Consider the following 20689-nt stretch of genomic DNA (forward strand, 5'->3'; position numbering starts at 1 on the left):
TTTAACTTTATGCAAATGACAAGCAACTTTAGAAAGCAACAACCAATGAGAGTAAAGCAGCGGAGTTTAGATCCATAGATCTGTATAAAGGCTAGATGTCTCGCCTGCGCTGCTGGCCAATTGAGTGGAACGTCCGCATTCGGCGGCCATCCCACCACAGGCAGCCCGCTCACCCGCAGCACCGAATCCCAACGGTGCATGTACTTTTAAATGACCACAACTTGCTTAATTTTCTACCGATTTTCAAACGCCTTGGTTTGTTATAAACCTATGACTCTGCATACTTATACAAATTCTTGTTTATGAAACATGTTAAAGCATCCAGAATATATAGTTATAGCTACGTTAATAATGTTGATAAAAACCAAACCGTTTGATAATTGGTAGAAAATTGAGCAAGTTATGGTCATTTAAAAGCACATGCATCGTCAAAACGCAACGCCACGAGTGACCGAGATGCCCGCGGCAAGATGGCCGCCAGGTGACGACATTAGAGACTCTGCCGTAAGACATCTAGCCTTTAAACATATCTATGTTTAGATCATCCATCTCTCCTCATTTACTGAGAGGACGGTTACTCATTTGTTTATAGTTGTTACTAGGAACGCCTCCTAACGACCTCATTGAAAGAAACTAGCGACACGCAGCTACATAGTTGCTAGTGGTGTGCACACACAGTAAGGTACTGTGGGTGAGATCTACCCTGCATCTGAACAACTCCACGTCAGCATAAATAAGTTTTTGAAGCATTCATCTAGCATTTCTCTGAACAGTTTGGACACTTAGGACCTATTGCAGGGTCAACCCAATGCGTACTCAAAGTCATAGAGGGCCAGTGTCCTGCTAAGATTAGCTCCAACTTGCCTCAGCACACCTGCCTAGAACTTTCTAGTATGCTAGTAAGACCTTTATTAGCTGCTTTGGGTGTGTTTGATTAGTGTTGGAGCTACTTTGGGTATCCCTGGTGTACCCAAACAAGTGCATGTCCTTCATAGATAACATTTTTTTTAACTATGTACCACTATCAACCCAAAGCAATACCCTGTATCTCCACTCTTTTGGTTTAGAAGATTCATGCACGAGTACCCTTTAAATACATAAAAAAGATTCCTATTCTTTGAATAATAGTCTTTGTCTGAATAGTTTTACAGTCCTGCCAAAGATGACTATACTGTAAGTGCTACTGTTGTAATCATACAGAGAAAAAAATGGCAATTAAGGACATAAGCTTGACATATGTTCAATTGAAAACATTACATGCAAATCAGTTTACATTTTTTCCTTAATAAAGCATACCCCTATTCTCAAAACTATTTCATAGTTCTGCCTTCTGCCAAAAAAGATTGTACAGGTAAGTGATTTTGCTCCAAATATAACCTTTTGTCAAAATTCTCTGGCAAATGAATTTATGAACACTTAATGACATCTATACATCTTTCATTAGCTGCGGGTTTTATAACAAAAGGAAATTGTCCTATTATACATTTCAAATGAGGTTGAGTAACTTAAGCAGAGAAAGTATATTCATCCCATACTAGCACCACTATTAAAAAAACAAACAGGTATTTGCTACATTTGTATTTTTTTACAGAAACAGTGCATTTTCTATTAGAAGACAGTTTGTGAACAAACTACAAGCTTATAGTGGCATAACATCAGACCTGTGCTTTACACTTTTATAACATCAACCTTTAATTTTTAACTACATTCATTTTCCTAAACAGTAGTATTTGCTCGAAATTTGAACACGTAATATTTTTACCTGGGTTATAACGCTTTACTTTAAGTACTGTAGCAACCTGTTATGCTAGCTATATTATTTGAATTAAAGGGCAAATTTAATTTTAAGTGTCCAGAGTACAACCAATGTGTATTTCCATTATTAAAGGTGCAATGTGTAACTTTTAGAAGGATCTCTTGACAGAAATGCAGTATAATATACATAACTATATTACTGTATTGTTTTTATTACCTTAGAATGAGCCGTTTTTATCTACATACACCGTGGGTCTGCTTACATGGAAGTCACCGTCATGTTTCTACAGTAGCCCTAAACAGACAAACTGTTCTACAGAGTGCGTTTCGTCCCTACGTTGTCTCAGACGACAACATGTTTGTCGTGACTCATGTGGCGGCTACCACATGCATTTTGAAATGAAGGTGTGAGCTGTTAGTTGCAATCTGCTAGATGGCACTAAAATTTACACACACCACCTTTAAAATACTTCATGGTTGAACCACAATCACATTTAAAAATATAAAAGTAAAACTTTTTCATATGCACTAATTTTTTAATGGATTAAAGTGGGTGTAAGTACAACTAAACTTTAGTATTTCTACTAAAATATAGCTGATACTGGTGAAAAAGGTTCTCAGATAAAGTTGTTGGTTGGGATTTTCATATTAACTTAAAGTTGTTTAACTCATATTTTAAACTGTGTTATTTGCATGTACATTCATTGTGAGTCTTTGTTTCTAAACCTCATACCCATCTGACCTTCTTCTCTGGCACCAGTCGTCATAACCCAGTCCACTTGCGGAAGATTTAGACAGTCCCCATCTAGACTGACCAAGTAGCTGCTGCTCTTCCTCCTGCTCTAAATGGTCTCCTGAAGATCTGTTGTAAAATACCAAAAAAACACATCACAATTGAGATATTGTTAATCTACAGTGATGTAAAAGTGTTGGCCCCGTTCCTGATTTTTTTGCATGTTTGACACACTTTAATGTTTTAAAACATGAAACAAATTTAAATATTAATCAAAGATAACACAAGTAATCACAACATGCAGTTTTTAAATGAAGGTTTTATTATGAAGGGAATAATAGCCTTAGCAGCAACAACTGCAATCAAGTGTTTGCTATAACTTGCATTGAGTGTTAAAGTGCCTTTTTAGCAGAATTCTTGCACACTCATCTATGCAGAATTGTTTTAAGTCAGCCACATTGGAGGTTTTTCGAGCATGAACCACCTTTTTAAGATCATGCTACAGCATCCCAATAGGATTGAGGTCAGGACTTTGACTAGGCCACTCCAAAGTCTTAATTTTGTTGTTCTTCAGCCATTCAGAGGTGGACTGATGTGTTTTGGATCATTGTCCTGCTGTAGAACACAAGTTCACTTGAGGTCACAAACAGAAGGCCGGACATTAGCTACGTTTACATGGACACATTTTGCCTCCATCGGATTAAAATCCTTTCGATTAATAAATCCTATCATAGCGTTTACATGAACACTTAATAATGTGATCGGATTGATGTGCGTGTTTATATGACACAAGATTTAAATCAGATTTGATCATTTGACATGCGCACATTGCACAAATATAGTTTCACGCTGTTTCAAGATTTGCTTTGTGCCTCACTGATTATAAAGCAGCAGCAAAAACGGTTCACGAGAGCGAGTCCAAACACACGTTTGTGGATAAGAGTATAAATCATGGACTGACCGGACAACGCTGTCTTGTATCACTTTATGGGGAATTGGAAGGATGACAATTAGGGTTGCCGCGGTGACATAATTTTCCCACCGGTTAATCGGCGCGTCACAAACTCGGTGATCCCGGTATCACCGGGTGGGAGGGGCTTATAAATGCGCATGCAGACGTGCACATTTTACTTTCACTTTTGAATTACGCAACTGTTTAAATGCAGCGCTTGCGTAAGCTGCGTTAAATCGCTTATGAATTTGCGTGCAATGCCAGTGCAACAGCTGGTTTAATTAAGTGCTTGAGTCAATGTGCGCAGGTAATTCTCACATAACCGGCAAGTCCCAAGCAGAGCAACCGGCTACTTCTCCATAAAAGCGCTGCTTGAATGATCAATGATGGGTTTATTATTTTTCTTGATGAAAAACACAACAACAAAACGATCTCGCTTATATTAAACATCATATATGTATATTATAACAAAAACGAGTAAGCACGCGGATTCTGTCATCATCAGTCAGCTCGCCTCGCAAATTTTGACAGAAATAAATGAAATCTGACACCTGCTGCTCTATGACGTGACGCGCGTTCAGCTCCGCTAAATTCAGTCAGCAGACACATTCAGTTCTTAGTGTTTGCTCTCTCTAACGAAACTAAATGAATTAATTACACGAAAATATCAAAACGACGGTGAACGGTGTCGCGGTGGGCAAGTGATCTAACCGGTGAGAGGCTGAAGCACCGGTTATCACCGTTTCACCGACTATCGCGGCAAGCCTAATGACAATCACTTCTTGTGACTTCCTTCAACAAAACAAACTTGAGTTATTTGCGTCAAATGTCATTACGCCAATTCTATGTCATTGCACGTGTGCATATGCTCCACACTCCCGTCCTGTAGATGGCGGAAATGCAACTTTCAGTGGGTTTGCCAACCGCCATTAATAAAAGAAAAGAAGATAGCACATGCGCAGAGCGTCCCAGTTTCAGTTATCCATCCCATCAAGTGTATACATGTCCTTTTGAGCGGATTACAAAAGGTAAAAACCACCCCTAACAAGCGGATTCGATTTTTAATCAGATTGGCACTTTTTAGTCCGATTGAGTCACCGCAGGGCCGCTGGCCATGCTGGAGCTCGCCGTAGAGGAGTCTCTTTGGCAGTCTCTCGTCTGGCATTCGGACTACGTGCCCTGCCCAGCGAAGCTGGGACTGCATCAGGAGGGTGAAGATGCGATGGGAGACCTGCTTTGTTCAATACCACTGTGTCTGGAGTTTTCTCCTGCCACTTTATGGCGAGAATCTTCCTAAGGCTTGTTGTATGAAAGTGGTTCAACTTTCTAGCATGGCGTTGATACAGAGTCCATGTTTCACATGCATATAGCAGTGTAGGGAGCGCCACTGCCCTGTATACTTTCAGCTTGGTCTGGATGGTAATGCCTCTTCTGTTCCAGACATTTGGGTACAACCTGCCAAAAGTAGAACTGGCTCTGGCAATTCTGACGTTCACTTCGTCATCGATGGTGGTAGTCTGAGACAGTGTGCTGCCTAGGTATGTGAAACGGTTCACTGTGTTGAGTCTCTGGCCATTGACAGTGATGTTGGGCTCAACGTAGGGCTTTCCATGTGGGGGCTGATGGAGGACTTCAGTCTTCTTTGTGCTGATCGTCAGACCAAAGTTTGTGCACGCGCTGGAGAACAGGTTAACGCTGCGTGGCATGTCAGCTTCTGAGACAGCATTGAGGGCACAGTCATCAGCAACAGCAGGTCTCTGATGATGTCTGTCATAACCTTGGTTTTTGCCTGGAGCCTCCGAAGGTTGAACAGTTTTCCATCTGTGCGGTACCTCAGGTTGACACCAACCTCCTCGTCTCTGAAGGCCTCTGTCAGCACAGCGGAAAACATAAGGCTAAACAGTGTTGGTGCCAGGACGCAGCCTTGCTTGACCCCGTTTGTGACTGGAAACGGGTCAGATAAATCTCCACTGTCTTAGACTATGGCATGCATGCCCTCGTGGAATTTTTGCACCAAGACGATGAATTTCCTTGGACAACCGTACTTGGCCATGATCTTCCACAGACCCTCTCTGCTGACGGTGTCAAAAGCCTTGGTCAGGTCGACATATGTGGAGAACAGGTCGGAGTTCTGCTCCTGACATTTCTCTTGCAGCTGCCTGGCAGTGAACACCATGTCGATGGTTCCTCACTCTTTTCGGAATCCACACTGACTTTCAGGCAGGAGTCCTTGGTCAAGGTGGGTTGTGAGGCGGTTGAGCAGGATTTTGGCAAGGATCTTTCCTGTGATAGAAAGCAGGGATATGCCTCTGTGGTTGTCACAAGCCTGTCTACTTCCTTTTCGCTTATAGAGATGTATGATGGATGCATCTTTGAATTCCTGGGATACCTTCTCTTGCTCCCATATCAAGAGAAACAGCTGGTGGAGCCTTTTAGTCAGGGCTGATCCCCCCTCCTTGTAAACCTCAGCTGGTATGGCGTCTGAACCAGGTGCTTCACCACTGGAGAGAAGACGAATTGCTTTCTGGGTCTCGAACAAGGTTGGGGGGCCATCCAGTGCTTCATTGGTGGGCACTTGGGGGAGACGATTGATGGCTTCATCATTGATTGTCGAAGGGCGATTTAGGACGTTGTTGAAATGCTCGGCATTGTAGAAGTTTTTATAGTCATGCCTGTCTGCATAGCCTTGGATCTCGTCGGCTTTGTTGCTGAGCCAATCGTCCTGCATCTGTCGAAGCTTCTGCTGTACAGTTCTGCGTATGTTGTTGAACGCATCTCTCCTTGCCGTGGAGTTGGGGTTATTGAGGTAAGCTTGGTGGAGGTGGTGTTTCTCATCCAATACCTGCTTGATGTCTTCGCAGTTCTGATCAAACCAGTCCTTATGTTTCCTGGTCTGGTGCCCCAGGGTCTCTGTAGCTGTGGTGTAGATCAACTCTCTGAGTGACGCCCAATCTGCCTCCACATTCTGGTTGTCCGGAGGGGTGGATTCCAAACGCTCTTCCAGAGCGTCCACAAAGGACTGCTTACATCTGGCGGACTTCAACTTGGCAACATTCAGCCGTTTGGGGGTCTTTTTCCCTTGCGGGCATCATTTAGGCTGAATACGGATGTTGAGCTTGGTGATAATGAGGCGGTGGTCTGTCAAGCATTCAGCACCGCACATGGACTTGGTCACTCGTACATCCTGCCTGTCTCTCTTCCTCACGATGATGTAGTCAATAAGATGCCAGTGCTTTGAGCGGGGGTGCATCCATGACGTCCTGTTACGGGTAGGGAGGTGGAAGATCGTATTGGTGATCAGCAGTTCATGTTCAGCGCAGGTCTGGAGCAAAAGAAGACCATTGCTATTGCAGTGGCCCACTCCATGATGTCCGAGGACTCCTTCCCAGGCAGCATTGTCCGTGCCAACTCTTGCGTTGAAGTCACCTAGCAAGATGAGTTTGTCCACCTTTGGAACGTCGGCAATGACAGTATGAAGTTCTTCGTAAAACTTTGCCTTTACTTCATCTGGGTTGGTCATGGTTGGGGCGTAGGCACTGATGATGGTGAGATGTTTCCTTCCAGCCATCAGTGGGAGTTTCATGGTCATGAGCCTGTTGTTCACTCCCTTGGGAAGTCCCGCCAGCTTTCCGACAAGAGTTGTCCTAACTGCAAAACCAACGCCTGCTTCACGCCGCTCCACGCTAGGTCTGCCACTCCAGAAGAATGTGTAACCAGAGCCTCTTTCGCAGAGCTCTCCTTCTCCTGCAAGCCTGGTCTCGCCCAGGGCTGCAATGTCAATGCTGTATCTGGCGAGTTCTTTACCAATCATGGCTGTTCTCCTCTGTGGTCTGTCTGCATCGTCTCTGTCCAGGAGTGTGCGCCCATTCCATGCGCCCAATATGAGAGGAACTATCCTCGTTTTCTTTTTTGTATTTTGACCGCTGGTGTAGGGTCTTTCACCAGCCGCGGTAAGTTGGCTAGGGAAAGGCTTGAGCAGGCAATGTTTAGGGCACCTTTTCTAGCCCCTTCCTCAAGCTTGGAGGTGAGCAGTGCATTCCTAAATAGGGCTGTTCAGTCGCCCAGGGGGCTGCCGGACTCCACCACTGCTCCGTGTCAGTGAAGAACGACCCAATGCCCTGAGCCACCTGTGTGGAGGGTCACGGCTACGGCTCCCAGTGTACTGCCGCTTCGTCACCTGCCACACCTGCCGCTTTGTCGCTTGCCTGTTGCCACGGGACTTATGGGGTGGATGGATGACAAAAGTGACTTGCGCAATAACTTGGATTTAAGTGAGAAAGAGTTGCGCAGTTCGTCGATCTCACTCTCTCGTCCAAGACCATCTTAATCCAGTAGCAGGACGAGTCGAGACGGCTGGAGATGGAGACGAGTGCAGTGGATGGCCATGATGTCCTAAGTGTCTTGTCATGCCCTCAGCATTCCACAATGCTTTGCTGAGAATCGCCTTCTTGACCGTTGACCATCTAGTGGTTCCTCCGCTTCGTCCACCGAAACCAGTCTTTACGTGCATAGGTAGACATACCTAGATCACCGGGAGTTTTAGGCCCGTCGGCTACCCTCACCAGGTTTGGCCAGGTTTGGCCAGCCAGTCGAAACCGTTGCCCGGGGTGTAGCCACCACGCACGCTACAGTGGGCCGTAACCCTGGCTGGGAGATTGAAGAGGTAATAGCACTTGTCTAAGGTGCTTTCCTGGACTAGTGGTGGAGCGGGGATGTCTTACTTTCCCATACAGGTATAGCACCTGCCCACTACCCCTGGGTTGGCCGTTGACATTCTAATGTGTTCATCCGCTATTTGACAGTTTTTTTTCGTGCTGCTGGGTAACCCAGATACCCTCCACACCAAAAAGTCAGATTTCTCATGACAAGAGGGTGGGGGAGCCGGTTTAGTCGCCTACCACCCGACCACGACACAGGTTGTACTAGCTTACGTAGTACTATTAGCAGGTTCTTTACAGAACAGAACCTGACCTGAAAACTATGGTTACTATGGTAACTATGGTTTTTTTACTACAGTAATCATGTTTTTTGTCTTTAAATGTAGTAAAACCACGGTTAATTTTTGTAAAGGAATGGCTCTCACTGTGGTAGGCTGGAGTCCCAATGCTGTAGAAATGGCTTTATAACCTTTTCCAGACTGATAGAGCTCAATTACTTTCTTATTTGTTCCTGAATTTCTTTGGATCTCAACATGATGTGTAGCTTTTGAGGATCTTTTGGTGTACTTCACTTTGTCAGGCAGGTCTTATTAAAGTGTTTCTTTTTTTGCGAATAGTTGTCACGGTAATCAGGCCTGGGTGTGGCTAAAGAAACTGTACTCAGGTGTGATAAACCAGATTTGTTGTATAGGACTTGATGTTGATATCCCTTAATGCACACTTGAGGCACTAATGAGACTCTGTGGGATGGTCAATTAAGTGATGGCACCCTCTGCCACGCTACTCCTCAGTCCTTCCTACTCCTGAAGTTGCTCCTTTCTCGTAATTCAGTGAAAACCCTTGACATGACCTAACCTCAATCTCTAACACCACAAGCAATTACCCAGCAACTCCAGACAATTGGGCTTGATGTTGCTACTTACCTGAGGCACCATTGAGACTCCGTGGGATGGTCAAATGAGTGATGGCACCCTTTGGGTTGTCAAGTGGGCGCCCTCCTTCCTAGGTGTTTCGCTGATAGGCCCACGACACCTCCAGAGGGTTCAGCAGTGAATCAAAACGTCCCAGGTTCACTCCCTAGGTGCCATCAACTCACTTGAAGACCCAGGCAGAGTCTTTTCTCTTCACCCACAGCCATTGGTTTCCCTTTTCCCCGGAAAGGTCTTTGACTGCCTGCCGGTGGGCCTTTCCTCGTACTGCCATCTCACGGAGTAGCCTGGATGTTGAGGTGGCTACGAACCCTCTGCAACCTACTTCCACTGGGCATACCTTTACATTCCAGCCTTGTTGTTGCGCATCGGTTGCAAGTTCAGCGTACCTCAGCCTTTTCCCTTCATAGGCCTCCTCCACTGCACCCTCCCAGGGCACAGTGAGCTCGATGATGTAGACAAGCTTGAGTGAGTCTGACCACAGAACAAGGTCTGGTCGCAGGTTGGTGACTGCAATTTCAGCTGGGAAGCGGAGTTTCTTGTTCAAGTCTGCCAACAGCTTCCAGTCCTGTGCTCTGCCTAGCTGACCAGGGTCTGTTCTTATGGTGGTGAGGGTGGCTTGACCCTCACCCTCCCGAACAAATGGTGTTGGCTGCCACTGGGATGATGGTTGAGGAAGGGCATTCACACTTGTCCGTCGACTTTCCAACACTGCAGCAAGAGACTTCAGCACCTGGTTGTGCCGCCAGGTGTAACGGCCTTGGGTGAGGCTGATCTTGCATCCCACTAAGATGTGCTTCAGTGTTGCTAGACTTTGGCATAGAGGGCACGCGGGGTCCTCTGCATACCATTGGCTTAGGTTTACGGGGGAAGGCAGGACATCGTAGGCAGCCTTGACAGTAAAGCTTGCCCTGAATGCCTCCATCTCCCATAGCTCTTTCCAGGAGATCTTCCTCTTCTCAACTCCTTCCCATGCCATCCACTGCCCTTGCTTTGCCTGTGCCACAGCTTGGGAACACCTTCTTGCTTCCTCCTCCCAACGTACCTCCTGGACCACCATCTTGCATCTCTAAAATGAAAAGGCCTTGCTCCACACTGGTGTGCTGGCCCCAAGTCCAAGACCAATCGTCCCCTCCTGCAATCAGCCTATGATGTCCTTGTGTCTGAGTGCTGCCTTTGCCTGCTCTGTTGCAGCCAACGGGGTCCACTTCCTTCCAGTGGACAAGATGGGGGCAGCTTGGGCTACAAATGGATTGCTCGAATACAGTAGCATCATCTCCAGTCTGACTTTGGCACATTTGTACTCCTCTACCAGACTGGTAATGGGCAAGTGTAGCATTCCTTTGCCATAAAGTCCAATACTGCTGAGGCACCTGGGAAGGCCAAGCCACTTCCTTACATATAAGCTGACCAATCTCTTTATCTTTTCCACCTTTGAGAGTGGGACTTCATAGAGGGTTAGTGGCCACAGGAGACATGGAAGTAGGCCATACTGCATGCACCAGAGCTTCAGCTTGCCCGGAAGCAAGGTTCTGTCGATGTTCTCCAGGCCACTGGCTACCTCCTTCCTAAGCTGCTCTACCTGTTCTTTGTCTTTAAGGAAGGCATCATATCAACGACCTAGGCTCTTCACTGGCTTCTCTGAGACAGTTGGGATGGGTTCCTTGCCAATGTGGAAGCGGTGGTCTGACAGCTTCCCCTTGATGATGGAAATACTCCTGGACTTGCTTGTTAAGTTATGTTTTAACAGGGGGCAAACACTTTTTTCACACAGGGCTATGTGGGTTTAAATTTTGTTTTCCCTTCATAATAAAAACCTTCATTTAGGAAATGCATGTTGTGTTTACTTGTGTTATCTAGGATTAATATTTAAATTAAAATGTGACAAACATTAAAAAAAAAATCAGGAAGGAGGCCAACACTTTTTCACATCACTGTATATGCATCATCACCCATACATCTGCTCCATGATCAACCATATTTAATTCCCACAAATAAAGACATTGTACAGCAGCCATGAAAGCATTAAAGAAGGCAACATGACCTTGCCCTGTCTTCATCAGATTACACAAATTATTATTACAGGCAATGTCCAAATTCAAATCTCTCCCAAATACCAGTAAAATCTGGCTTGCAAGAACATTTGATCCTCACCTATATAGAGAGACAGCAAGCTCAAATCGCGGCAGTGGCAGCTAGTAGTGGCACTTCCGGCATCAGTAGTGGCACTTCCGGCATCTGGCTCATTTTGAGGCAGCTAGTAGTGGCACTTGAGGCATTTTTTGTGGCACCTCCGGCATCCCAAGGCAGCCAATCGTGGCACCCCCGGCACCGGACCCATCCTGAGGCTGCTAGTGGTGGCACCGTGACTTTTTGAGGCAGCTTACAGTTTTTGTGTCATTTAGGGCACTTCAGCGTTGCATATTTGTACCAAGTGCCGCTGTTTGTGGATACTAACACTGATTGTGTGCGCTTGCTGTCATCATTTGTACTTGTTCTTTGCGCTCTCTGTGTAGTTTGCTGTTAAATTACGCGTTTTTTGTGCTGTCGTAATGTTTGCGCGCTGGCTGTCAGTCGTGTGTAGGTGCGGGCATTTCGAGATGCCTCGGGTGACACCACTCTTGGCACTATGAGGCATTCGCGGCCGTTCATTTAATTCACGCGGGGTGTGGGAATGAATGTGCGCGTACGCTGGCTGACAGCCCCCTGCAGGTGCGGGCATTTCGAGATGCCACGGTTACTCTTGAGATGCCACCACTCTGCCCCCCGGAATAGAAATAACAGAATTCTACTTTTCTCACTTTGTTCATCTTATCTTATTATTTTAGCGGGCAGACTGAGAAACACGTGGCCAAAACACCTCTAATTTATCCAAACAGTATTTTAAAACCAGGAAACACCCCTCCCCTACCAATCCCACAGCACTGCAATTCTTCTGTCTACCGGTAGGTGCCCAAACGGGAAACGCCGGTGCCAAGGCAATCAAGTTCTGATATAAGGTGTTTTATGTTTAAACTGTTTTTCTAAAATAAAAAATACCATACTGCTATTACTTGTCTTTGACCACACAGGGTGGAGATTCACATGTACCCCAGGCCCAGCAGTGTACATTAACACCTGTGATTTTAGTGTGAATAAACGTTCAATATAAATTTTGAATGACTCTTTTTAGTTATTGTGTTGTAAATTAAAAATTTACGTCACAGTTTGTTTATCAGACCAAACAACCAAGATATGTTTCATATCCACAACTGATGTTGCAAAAAGAGCATTATGTGTACTAATGCTTGTACCCTGCTTGGTGTCCAATCTTCCAGCAATCTCTAGACCATCATACGGTCCCCTCGTTATGGAAAAAGACTATCATCACACCTGTCCCTAAAAAATCTGGCGCTGTTGACAATAATGACTTTAGACCAATTGCTATAACTTCTGTTATTATGAAATGTCTGGAGAAATATGTGGTGTCTAGACTGAAATGTAATGTTAATTCATTGCTGGATCCATTACAGTTTGCTTATAAGGAGGAGAGAGGGACTGTGGATGCTGTTAACACTGTTACACATTTGACTCTTCAACATTTAGAAACCTCCAATGCATATGCACGTCTACTTTTTGTTGATTTTAGCTCAGCTTTTAATACGCTTCAGCCACAGTTACTCTTAGCCAAGCTCTTAAACTGTAATGTTAACCATTTTATTGTCAAGTGGCTTTTTTCCTTTTTAACAAATCGTACTCAATGTGTAAAAGTGAACAATTCACTTTCTGACGTTAAATCTACTAGTATTGGGGTCCCTCAAGGTTGTGTCTGCTCTCCCATTTTATTTACTTTATTTACCAATGATTGCTTCAGTAAAAGCGAGAATAATTACATCATTAAATATTCGGATGACACTGTAATTTTAAGTCTGTTGGGTAAAAAACAGGACTTATTAGGTTATAAGTCTGAAATAGAAAACTTTGTGCAGTGGTGTAATGCAAATCATCTTCTCATAAATGCCTCAAAAACAAAAGAGATTATTGTGGACCCTAAGAGAATAGGTGATTACAGTCCAGTAATCATTTATCATAATAACATCGAACAGGTGGATACCTATAAGTATCTAGGCGTGGTTGTTGATTCTGCATTTACTTGGAAAGCCCACATTACTTATCTCTGCTCTAAGTTCCAGCAACGTCTGTATTTTCTGAGAAGACTTAGGTTGTTTGGTGTTAATCAGAGAATTATGCAATTATTTTATCAAGCAGTCTTGGGTAGTCTTTTAAATTATGGGATGCAAGCGTGGTATGGTAATCTCTCAGTCCAATTGAAGTCACAGCTTGCTCGTCTTGTTAAAACTGCAATGAAAATCATTGGTGTTAGAGAGTTTACATCACTTCAAATGATTTATGAATCATTAGTTCTCAAGAATGCACTGTCTATAGTGAATGATCCTAATCATGCTTTATTCCCAATGTACCAACTTCTGCCATCGGGGAAACGTTATAGAGTCCCACTTTGTAAGAGCAACCGTTTTAAAAAGTCATTTTTACCGGAATCTATAAATATTTTAAATGATAAAATGTAGTTATTGTTTTCTATCTTTATTATTTATTTTTTGTATTATATTATTCCTATATTGTGATTATTGTCTATTGTGTGCTGTGTGTATGTTTGTGTACTACTGCAGTTGTGAGTCCAAGACAAATTTCCTGTAAAGGACAATAAAGTAAACTCTAAACTCTAAACTCTAAACTCTAATGATTGGTAGTTGTGTCACTTTATGTACTGTAAGTGAAACATTCTCATTCTCCTCACCACCACAATGTGCAGGTTTGTATCATGTGAATTAAGAGAATATATAAAATATTAAGATAATGTAACAAAACTATATGTAATTATACCGGCACAGAATCATATAACAATTAGTTATTGCTGTGACATTCCTGTTATTTTTGAATTTCTTATTACCTATAGGCTACTCTTGATTGTGCACTGTTTTCCTCGTTCATACTGTTTATTGAGCAACTGTACAATTTATACAATTTTCTATTTTGTGTTTGTTTGTATGTATTTTACTGCATATAGCGAATACATATTTTATTGTTTTATTGATTTAATTTACTGTAAAGTAATCTATTGTTTCTCATGCCGTTTTTCTTGGACACAAAATGAACGAAAATTGAATTTCTGTTGTAACAAAAATTATGAATTAAAATGATTAAAATTATGTGTAAAAACTAAACTCAAATAGAAGGGTTAAACCAAAACTGAAAATTATTTCATCATTTATCTACTTTCATGTCTTTACAAAACTGTATTACAGTTTAATCTGCAGAACAAAAAAGATATATATAAAACATTGACAACCAACCACTCGCAGGGGGCACAATAAGTAAAAGCGGTAGGTTTGTGCTTGGGGGCACCCACCGGTAGACAAGAGAACCGCACCACTGCAATACCAGCAAGAGAGGGGACCTTCCTGGTTCCAAAACACTGTTCAAAAAAATGAGAAACATTTCAACCACGCGCCTCTCAGCCCCGCCAAAATAACAAGATTAGATGAACAAAGTGAGAAAAGTAGAACTCGGTGGCATCTCGAAATGCCCACATCCACAAAGGACCGCCAGCCAGCGCGCGCGGCACTGCGCACACACCCACTCCCACACACCCCGCGCGAACCAAACGAACGGCCGAGAATGCCCCACAGTGCTGCCAAGAGCGGTGGCACCCGAGGCATCTCGAAATGCCCGACTGACAGCCAGCACGCAAACACCACGACAGCACAAAAACCGCGCAAAACAGCTGGTACAAATATACGACGCCGAAGTGCCAACCCCAAATGACACAAAAACTGCCAGCCGCCCCAAAAAGTCACGGTGCCACCACCAGCCGCCCCAAGATGAGTCCGACGCCGGAAGTGCCACGATTAGCTGCCTTAAGATGCCGGAGGTGCCACAAAAAAGATAAGTCAGATGCCTCAAGTGCCACTACTAGCTGCCTCAAAATGAGGCTGATGCCGGAAGTGCCACTACTAGCTGCCTCAAAATGCGGCTGATGCCGGAAGTGCCACTACTGATGCCGGAAGTGCCACTACTAGCTGCCTCAAAATGCGGCTGATGCCGGAAGTGCCACTACTGATGCCGGAAGTGCCACTACTAGCTGCCGCTGCCGCGATTTGAGCTTGGCCCTACTGCCTATATAAGTGACACAAGCCAAGCGATTAAAAATTGAAGAGAGCTCAGAAATCTTGTAATGACTTTTAGCTCAGTGGTAAATTTATCAGAAGTCTTTTCTTTCTAGAACAGCATGTGGCAACACATTAAATATTCCTCACAGCCAGCATATAAATTATAAGAAACAAAATGCTTGGATAAAAAGCTAAATAAAAAGGGAAAATATAAACTATACATCCTATAGGCCGGAAATAAATATTTACTCTAAATAAAATAAAAATACCTTACCTGCTGTTTTTTAATCTCTGTGGACCTAGATCAGAGAAAACGGGCTCCTGAAATTATATAAAGAATAAATTAGAAAAATCTTATATTTCTGAAAGAGAATTTAAAAACTGAAACTGGTTAAAAAACATAAATATAAATATAAAAGTGAAAGAAACAAGCCATGCCATGTCATTCATTATCTTTCTATATTGATATTGTGTTGTGTAATGAAAGGGAAAACAAACTTGGCCATAGGTCCCACATAATATGATATTGCAAACATGATGACATACAGGGTGAGCAGTACAATAATGCCTGTGCGGTGCGCTCTGATAATATTCCAGTAGTCTCTCGGCAAGAGAAATCCGTCGCAGAAGACCTTCAATGAACCGTCGCAATCGAACTTTCCCACACATCTCATGGTGCGCCGCTGCTTCCAGAAACTTCTGGATGGTAATAACCTCCCTGTAAAACAGTTGAAGGTACAGTAGTTTATTAACATCATGACACTAAAACATAAGGCCCAAGTCAAGCATGGAAGAAGTATTTTAGGATTTGGACGAATGTAAAATGATAAGAGATCTACTTATTACTGTTTTTTACACACTGGCTTACAGTGATTGCTCTCACGTATGTTGTACTTCAATAAAAGTATCTTTGCAGAGCCTGCATCACAATGTGACAGACTGAACAAAAATAACTGTTTAAAGTGTCAAGATCACACTGAAATGATCAGGGATGCTGTTAAAAATAAACTCCAGGAACTCTTTTCTAAAGATGGGATCCTTCGGAAGTATACAGCAGCCAGGAACAACAAAAGGTTTGACAAACATTCTCTCATTTAACCCCTTACAGTGTTAACTGATAATAGTATAACCTGATTTCTATTATTAATCATTTTAATTCTTATCAACGAATATGTGTCAAGGATCAATGCATTCATCCATCTGCCATCACAAAGTTGTAGAAGACTGAACTGTGCAGCTTAATCCTGTTTCAAATAGATTTAGCTTTATATGGGGTAATGTAATAAGTACTGGAGTTGCTTTGTCATTTTAATCCATTTGGCAAAGACTATAATCCTTAATGCATGTTTATATGCTAGTAAAGCATATATACACCTTCTATAAAACGCTACGTAGGAATGACACCAGGTAACAGTAGTCTCATTTGGACTTCATGCTACTTATGGCGCTTTTCCTTGCATAGTACCCCACGGTTTGGTTTGGGTCAGCTTACTTTTGGGAGCTTTTCCACTGGGTGCAGTACGTAGTACCCGATACTTTTTTAGTACCACCTCGGTCGGGGTTGCAAGCGACCTGAGCTAATACCAAAACGTGACGCGAAAACTCTGTAGATCACTGATTGGTCTGAGAGAATCGTCACTACCAGCGTCATCGCTACAATGTAAAGATTAGCTTTACCTTCATGCTAGCTTGCGCTGTCTCGCGTAAACCTGTTGTCATCGGTGCTTTGCTGTAAGTTACCAAACTCCCTTTTAGCGATGAAAAACAGCAACAGGTTGTTAATCAGAAACACCATAACAAATTTTTTCCAGACTTGCAGTTTATGGCGGCACATTCGTGACGCGCGCATCCACATATATGCTTAAATGCAACTTAAAGGCGGAGTCCATGATGTTTGAAAGCCAATGTTGATATTTGAAATCACCTAAACAAACACGCCCCTACCCCAATAGAATCTGGACCTTCTGTTGATAGACCCGCCCCACACATACGCAACCCGGCATTTGATTTAATTTGATTGGCTATAAGTGTGTTTTGGTAGTCGGCCCGTCTCCTTTTCCAACGCATTTTTCAAACATCGTGGACTCCGCCTTTAAATGAGGCTCAGAGGAGTGCGTCGACTGACGCCACGGGTGTTTGTGAGACAGAGGTAGTGATAAATGCGATATGCATCTATTAGTGGTGGTCAATATTAATTTTGTGGTGGAATAAGAAATAAATGAATGTATGGGAATGTACAACGACACTCTCACGTGATGTCACAGCACTAGGCAGCGCAAATATAACGACACGCCTATAATCCCTCCCACTGCAAAGTGTCACTAAACTCGATGGAAAAGCTAACCAAGCCAAAGTGAGGTGAGCTGACCCGACCTGACTCAAACCAAACAGTGGGGTACTATGCAATGGAAAAGCGGCATTATAGGTCAAACAGTAAAACTCACTGCTCTCTCCTCTCCAGTTCATGCTCTGAGATGCTAAGCTGTTGCCGCAGGGTGGCGATCACCATGACCGCAGCATCCACCTGTCTGCTCAGCGCCCGCTCTCGCTCCAGAACTTCCTGCTTCTCCTGGGCCAGATGATGCGAGTGAGCACGCTCACACAGTATGGCGGTGTCTGTCTGAGCCAGCTCTGAGCTAAGCCGTAGTAGACGCCTCTCCATACTACTGTTGGCGGTCCTTATCATCCCCTCCAGTCTTTTCTCAACTGACACCACCGGAGCCGAGAGGGGCCCGACTCCAGCCGATGCCTCCCCAACTATGAGGCTCCTCTCTGGAGATGTCAGCTTCTGCTCGCCAGGTAATTGATGGGATGGAGTTGGATCAGTGTTACATATGAGTTTGTGATCTCTTCCAATTGAGTTAGTATTTGTCCCAGCATTACAGACTTTATACTTGTCACAATTTGAGCCTTTGCAACTTTCCGCTAGGTCTGTGTTGGATCGCCCCCTTGTGGATAGGAGGCTGATGACGTGATTAGTGTGGAACGGGTGTCTGTACTCCAGATGAGCCCTGAGAGATGCCAGGCTCTGAAATCGTTCGTGTTCTCCACATCGAGGGCAGCGGAAAGGGAACTGCTGAGGAGCGCCGGCTCCACACGCCTCACCGTTCTTCACAAACAGTGCTGTGTTGCGTGTGCACACTTTCTGCTGCATGACACAGATAACCTAATAAAAAACAAAAAATTATCTGACATTTAGGTTACTTGATGTTATACTGTGATGTTATATAAGCATACTGTATGTTACAAACTATGCACTACATGTTTATTTTTACCAGGTATGTACTTTTTATATGGAGCTAAGTTTCTGCAAAAGTAAAGGCCAATTCGCACTGGTCAGACAGAATTCAACAGACGCGTCTGTTGGAGTCTGTCAGTTGTTGGATCAAAGTAAATGAGACTTTAGAATGTGGGTGTCTGTTGGTATCTGTCTGTGTCTGTTAGAGTTGGTAGTTGTCTGACCAGTGCGAATTGGCCTTAATGAGCGACACCAACATGTAATGGTGCCATAATATAAGAGTTAATTCAATATTCATAATTCTGTATGTCTCATTTGCTATTATTATGTCATGTTACATACATATTCTCACATCTGACTACTCCCCCTCAAACTTTCGTCAATATTACTGCGTCCCAGGTCGCAGTGCTGCAAACTAAGTGCTCTTCCCCCACACAATATAGTTCTCATTTTTTATCCGCTAAAAAAACACGTTTTATTTTGTCCCACCATACTTACTTGTTTATGTAACTACTCAGGTAACAGTCTTTAAATAGGGAAAACATGGAAGTGTTTGGTGGCTTCTAAATTCATCCCTGTTTGGATCCTAAGGAATGAATGGGGCTAGGCTAAATGCTATCGAAGCGTCGCAGCGCGCTCCAGCGCTTACGTGCACGCACACAGATGATAGAGGGATGTATCAACAATTCTTAGTTAAGGTAATAACATATTTTAATATTGAAAATGAGTAGACTATTCCTTTAAGGAGCGCCATCTGATACAAGCGCTGCAGCTCCCCTTGTGTTTTTAAAGAGATGTGCAATCATTGCGGTGATCTGAAATCATCGCGATGAGGTCAAAAAATAGCGAAGAGACGATTATTTAATCATTGTGACAGCCCTACTAGGGAAGTCAAAGATTGGGTTCAGATCAGTTTGGTAAATAATGACAGAATTTTCATTCCCATTAAAACTACTTAAAATCAAACAAAACAATGAAAATAGGCTACATTTTATACAAATATTTCTATAGCTTTCTAGTTATGCCAGGGAGGGTTTGAGCAAGGCGGTTGAGTTTTACTGCTCTAGATATTGGTATCATCTAGTTAACCAGTCTGCACCCCTGTATGCCTAACTGGTGCCTTGTTTTTTACCCTAGGGAGCTTTTCACAAGGCCTAAAAATAGATGCAGTCCATGAAACATCTAAGATACAACAGTGGCATAAGCCTGGACCTTTATTATACTGTATTATTTTAAATACTGTATAATTATTATTGTTATGTTATTTATTAGGTGGGTTATAAGATTAAAGCGTCGTTTTTAACAGCAAAAATGTATAAAGATAATTCTAGCTTACCTCCTATCTTAATGTAAAAATGCTCGTTGCTTTTCTATGTTCATTTTTCAGGTTTGGTACGTAAATCAAATTAATGCATATCCGTGGTGATATAGATTAACCGCATTTATGCATAATTAAATTATCTCCTTAGATATGTCAGTGAAATCCAAATATCATGTATTTTTACTTTAAATGATCCATTACGTTTCCGATAGAGACAACTGGTAGAGCAAGATTTATATGCGATCTACGTATGCAAGCAGGCGATCTATTAAAATGAGTCTGAAATCAGACAGGTAGTCATATGACATTTCTATCTATTACATCTATCTATCTATTATATTTCATAAGCATGCAACCATACCTCAATGAACGGGGTCCAATGCTAATTTTGGTTCGTGCTGCTGGGATTTTGATTGTACCCTTTAATCAAACTGTTGATCCTTGATTATTTGTTGCTTGGTATTTTCCCGGTCCCCCCTGATTCAGATACAGTAGAAAGGCATATAGGTGTATGAAGTCATCTGGGTATTAACGACGTTGTCAGGAACGAGCGTGACAGCAGCGACAGGGGTGACATTGGTTTATTTTAATGTGGTGCTGAATGCAGTTGTCGTGTGCAAAAGGGTTGCAAGATTTCATCGGATCGTTCAAACGATCTAAAAAGATCCAGTAAGAAGTAAATAGATTTGATTAGAACATTGACGATTCATTAGAATGCAGTGCGGCAGACAATCAGTTTTTACCATTTGAAGACAGACGGGGGTCGGTGATATAAAAAATAGAAAACACAGAGGAAAACACACGAAAATAAGCTTTTTAGACTATTAAAATTGTTATTATAACAATTGTTCATTAATATAACACAAAATAACCAATAAATATGACGTATGTACACCAATATCATAAAGATGTATCGACAATCCAACCTCTCAG

At 43.0% G+C, this 20689-nt stretch overlaps 1 protein-coding gene across 2 annotated transcripts; it reads right to left on the reverse strand.

Annotated features, from left to right (window-relative positions):
* Nucleotides 1-258: 258 nt before the first annotated feature.
* LOC141348957 (protein ZNF365-like) lies at nt 259-20681 on the reverse strand. Of its 2 annotated transcripts, XM_073869563.1 has the most exons (5): nt 20118-20681; nt 17642-18363; nt 15744-15915; nt 15472-15518; nt 259-2617 (listed from the first exon to the last, which is right to left on the reverse strand). In XM_073869563.1, the coding sequence occupies exons 2-5, from the start codon at nt 18349-18351 to the stop codon at nt 2476-2478; spliced, it is 1071 nt and encodes a 356-aa protein (XP_073725664.1). In that variant the 5' UTR covers nt 18352-18363; nt 20118-20681; the 3' UTR covers nt 259-2475. The 2 variants fall into 2 exon arrangements, 1 of the variants encoding a protein (XP_073725664.1); XR_012370554.1 differs by having other exon boundaries at nt 2517-2617; nt 15472-15915.
* Nucleotides 20682-20689: the final 8 nt, after the last annotated feature.

The sequence above is a fragment of the Misgurnus anguillicaudatus genome, chromosome 7, assembly GCF_027580225.2.
Source record: "Misgurnus anguillicaudatus chromosome 7, ASM2758022v2, whole genome shotgun sequence".
In the NCBI taxonomy this organism is placed as follows: Eukaryota; Metazoa; Chordata; class Actinopteri; order Cypriniformes; family Cobitidae; genus Misgurnus; species Misgurnus anguillicaudatus.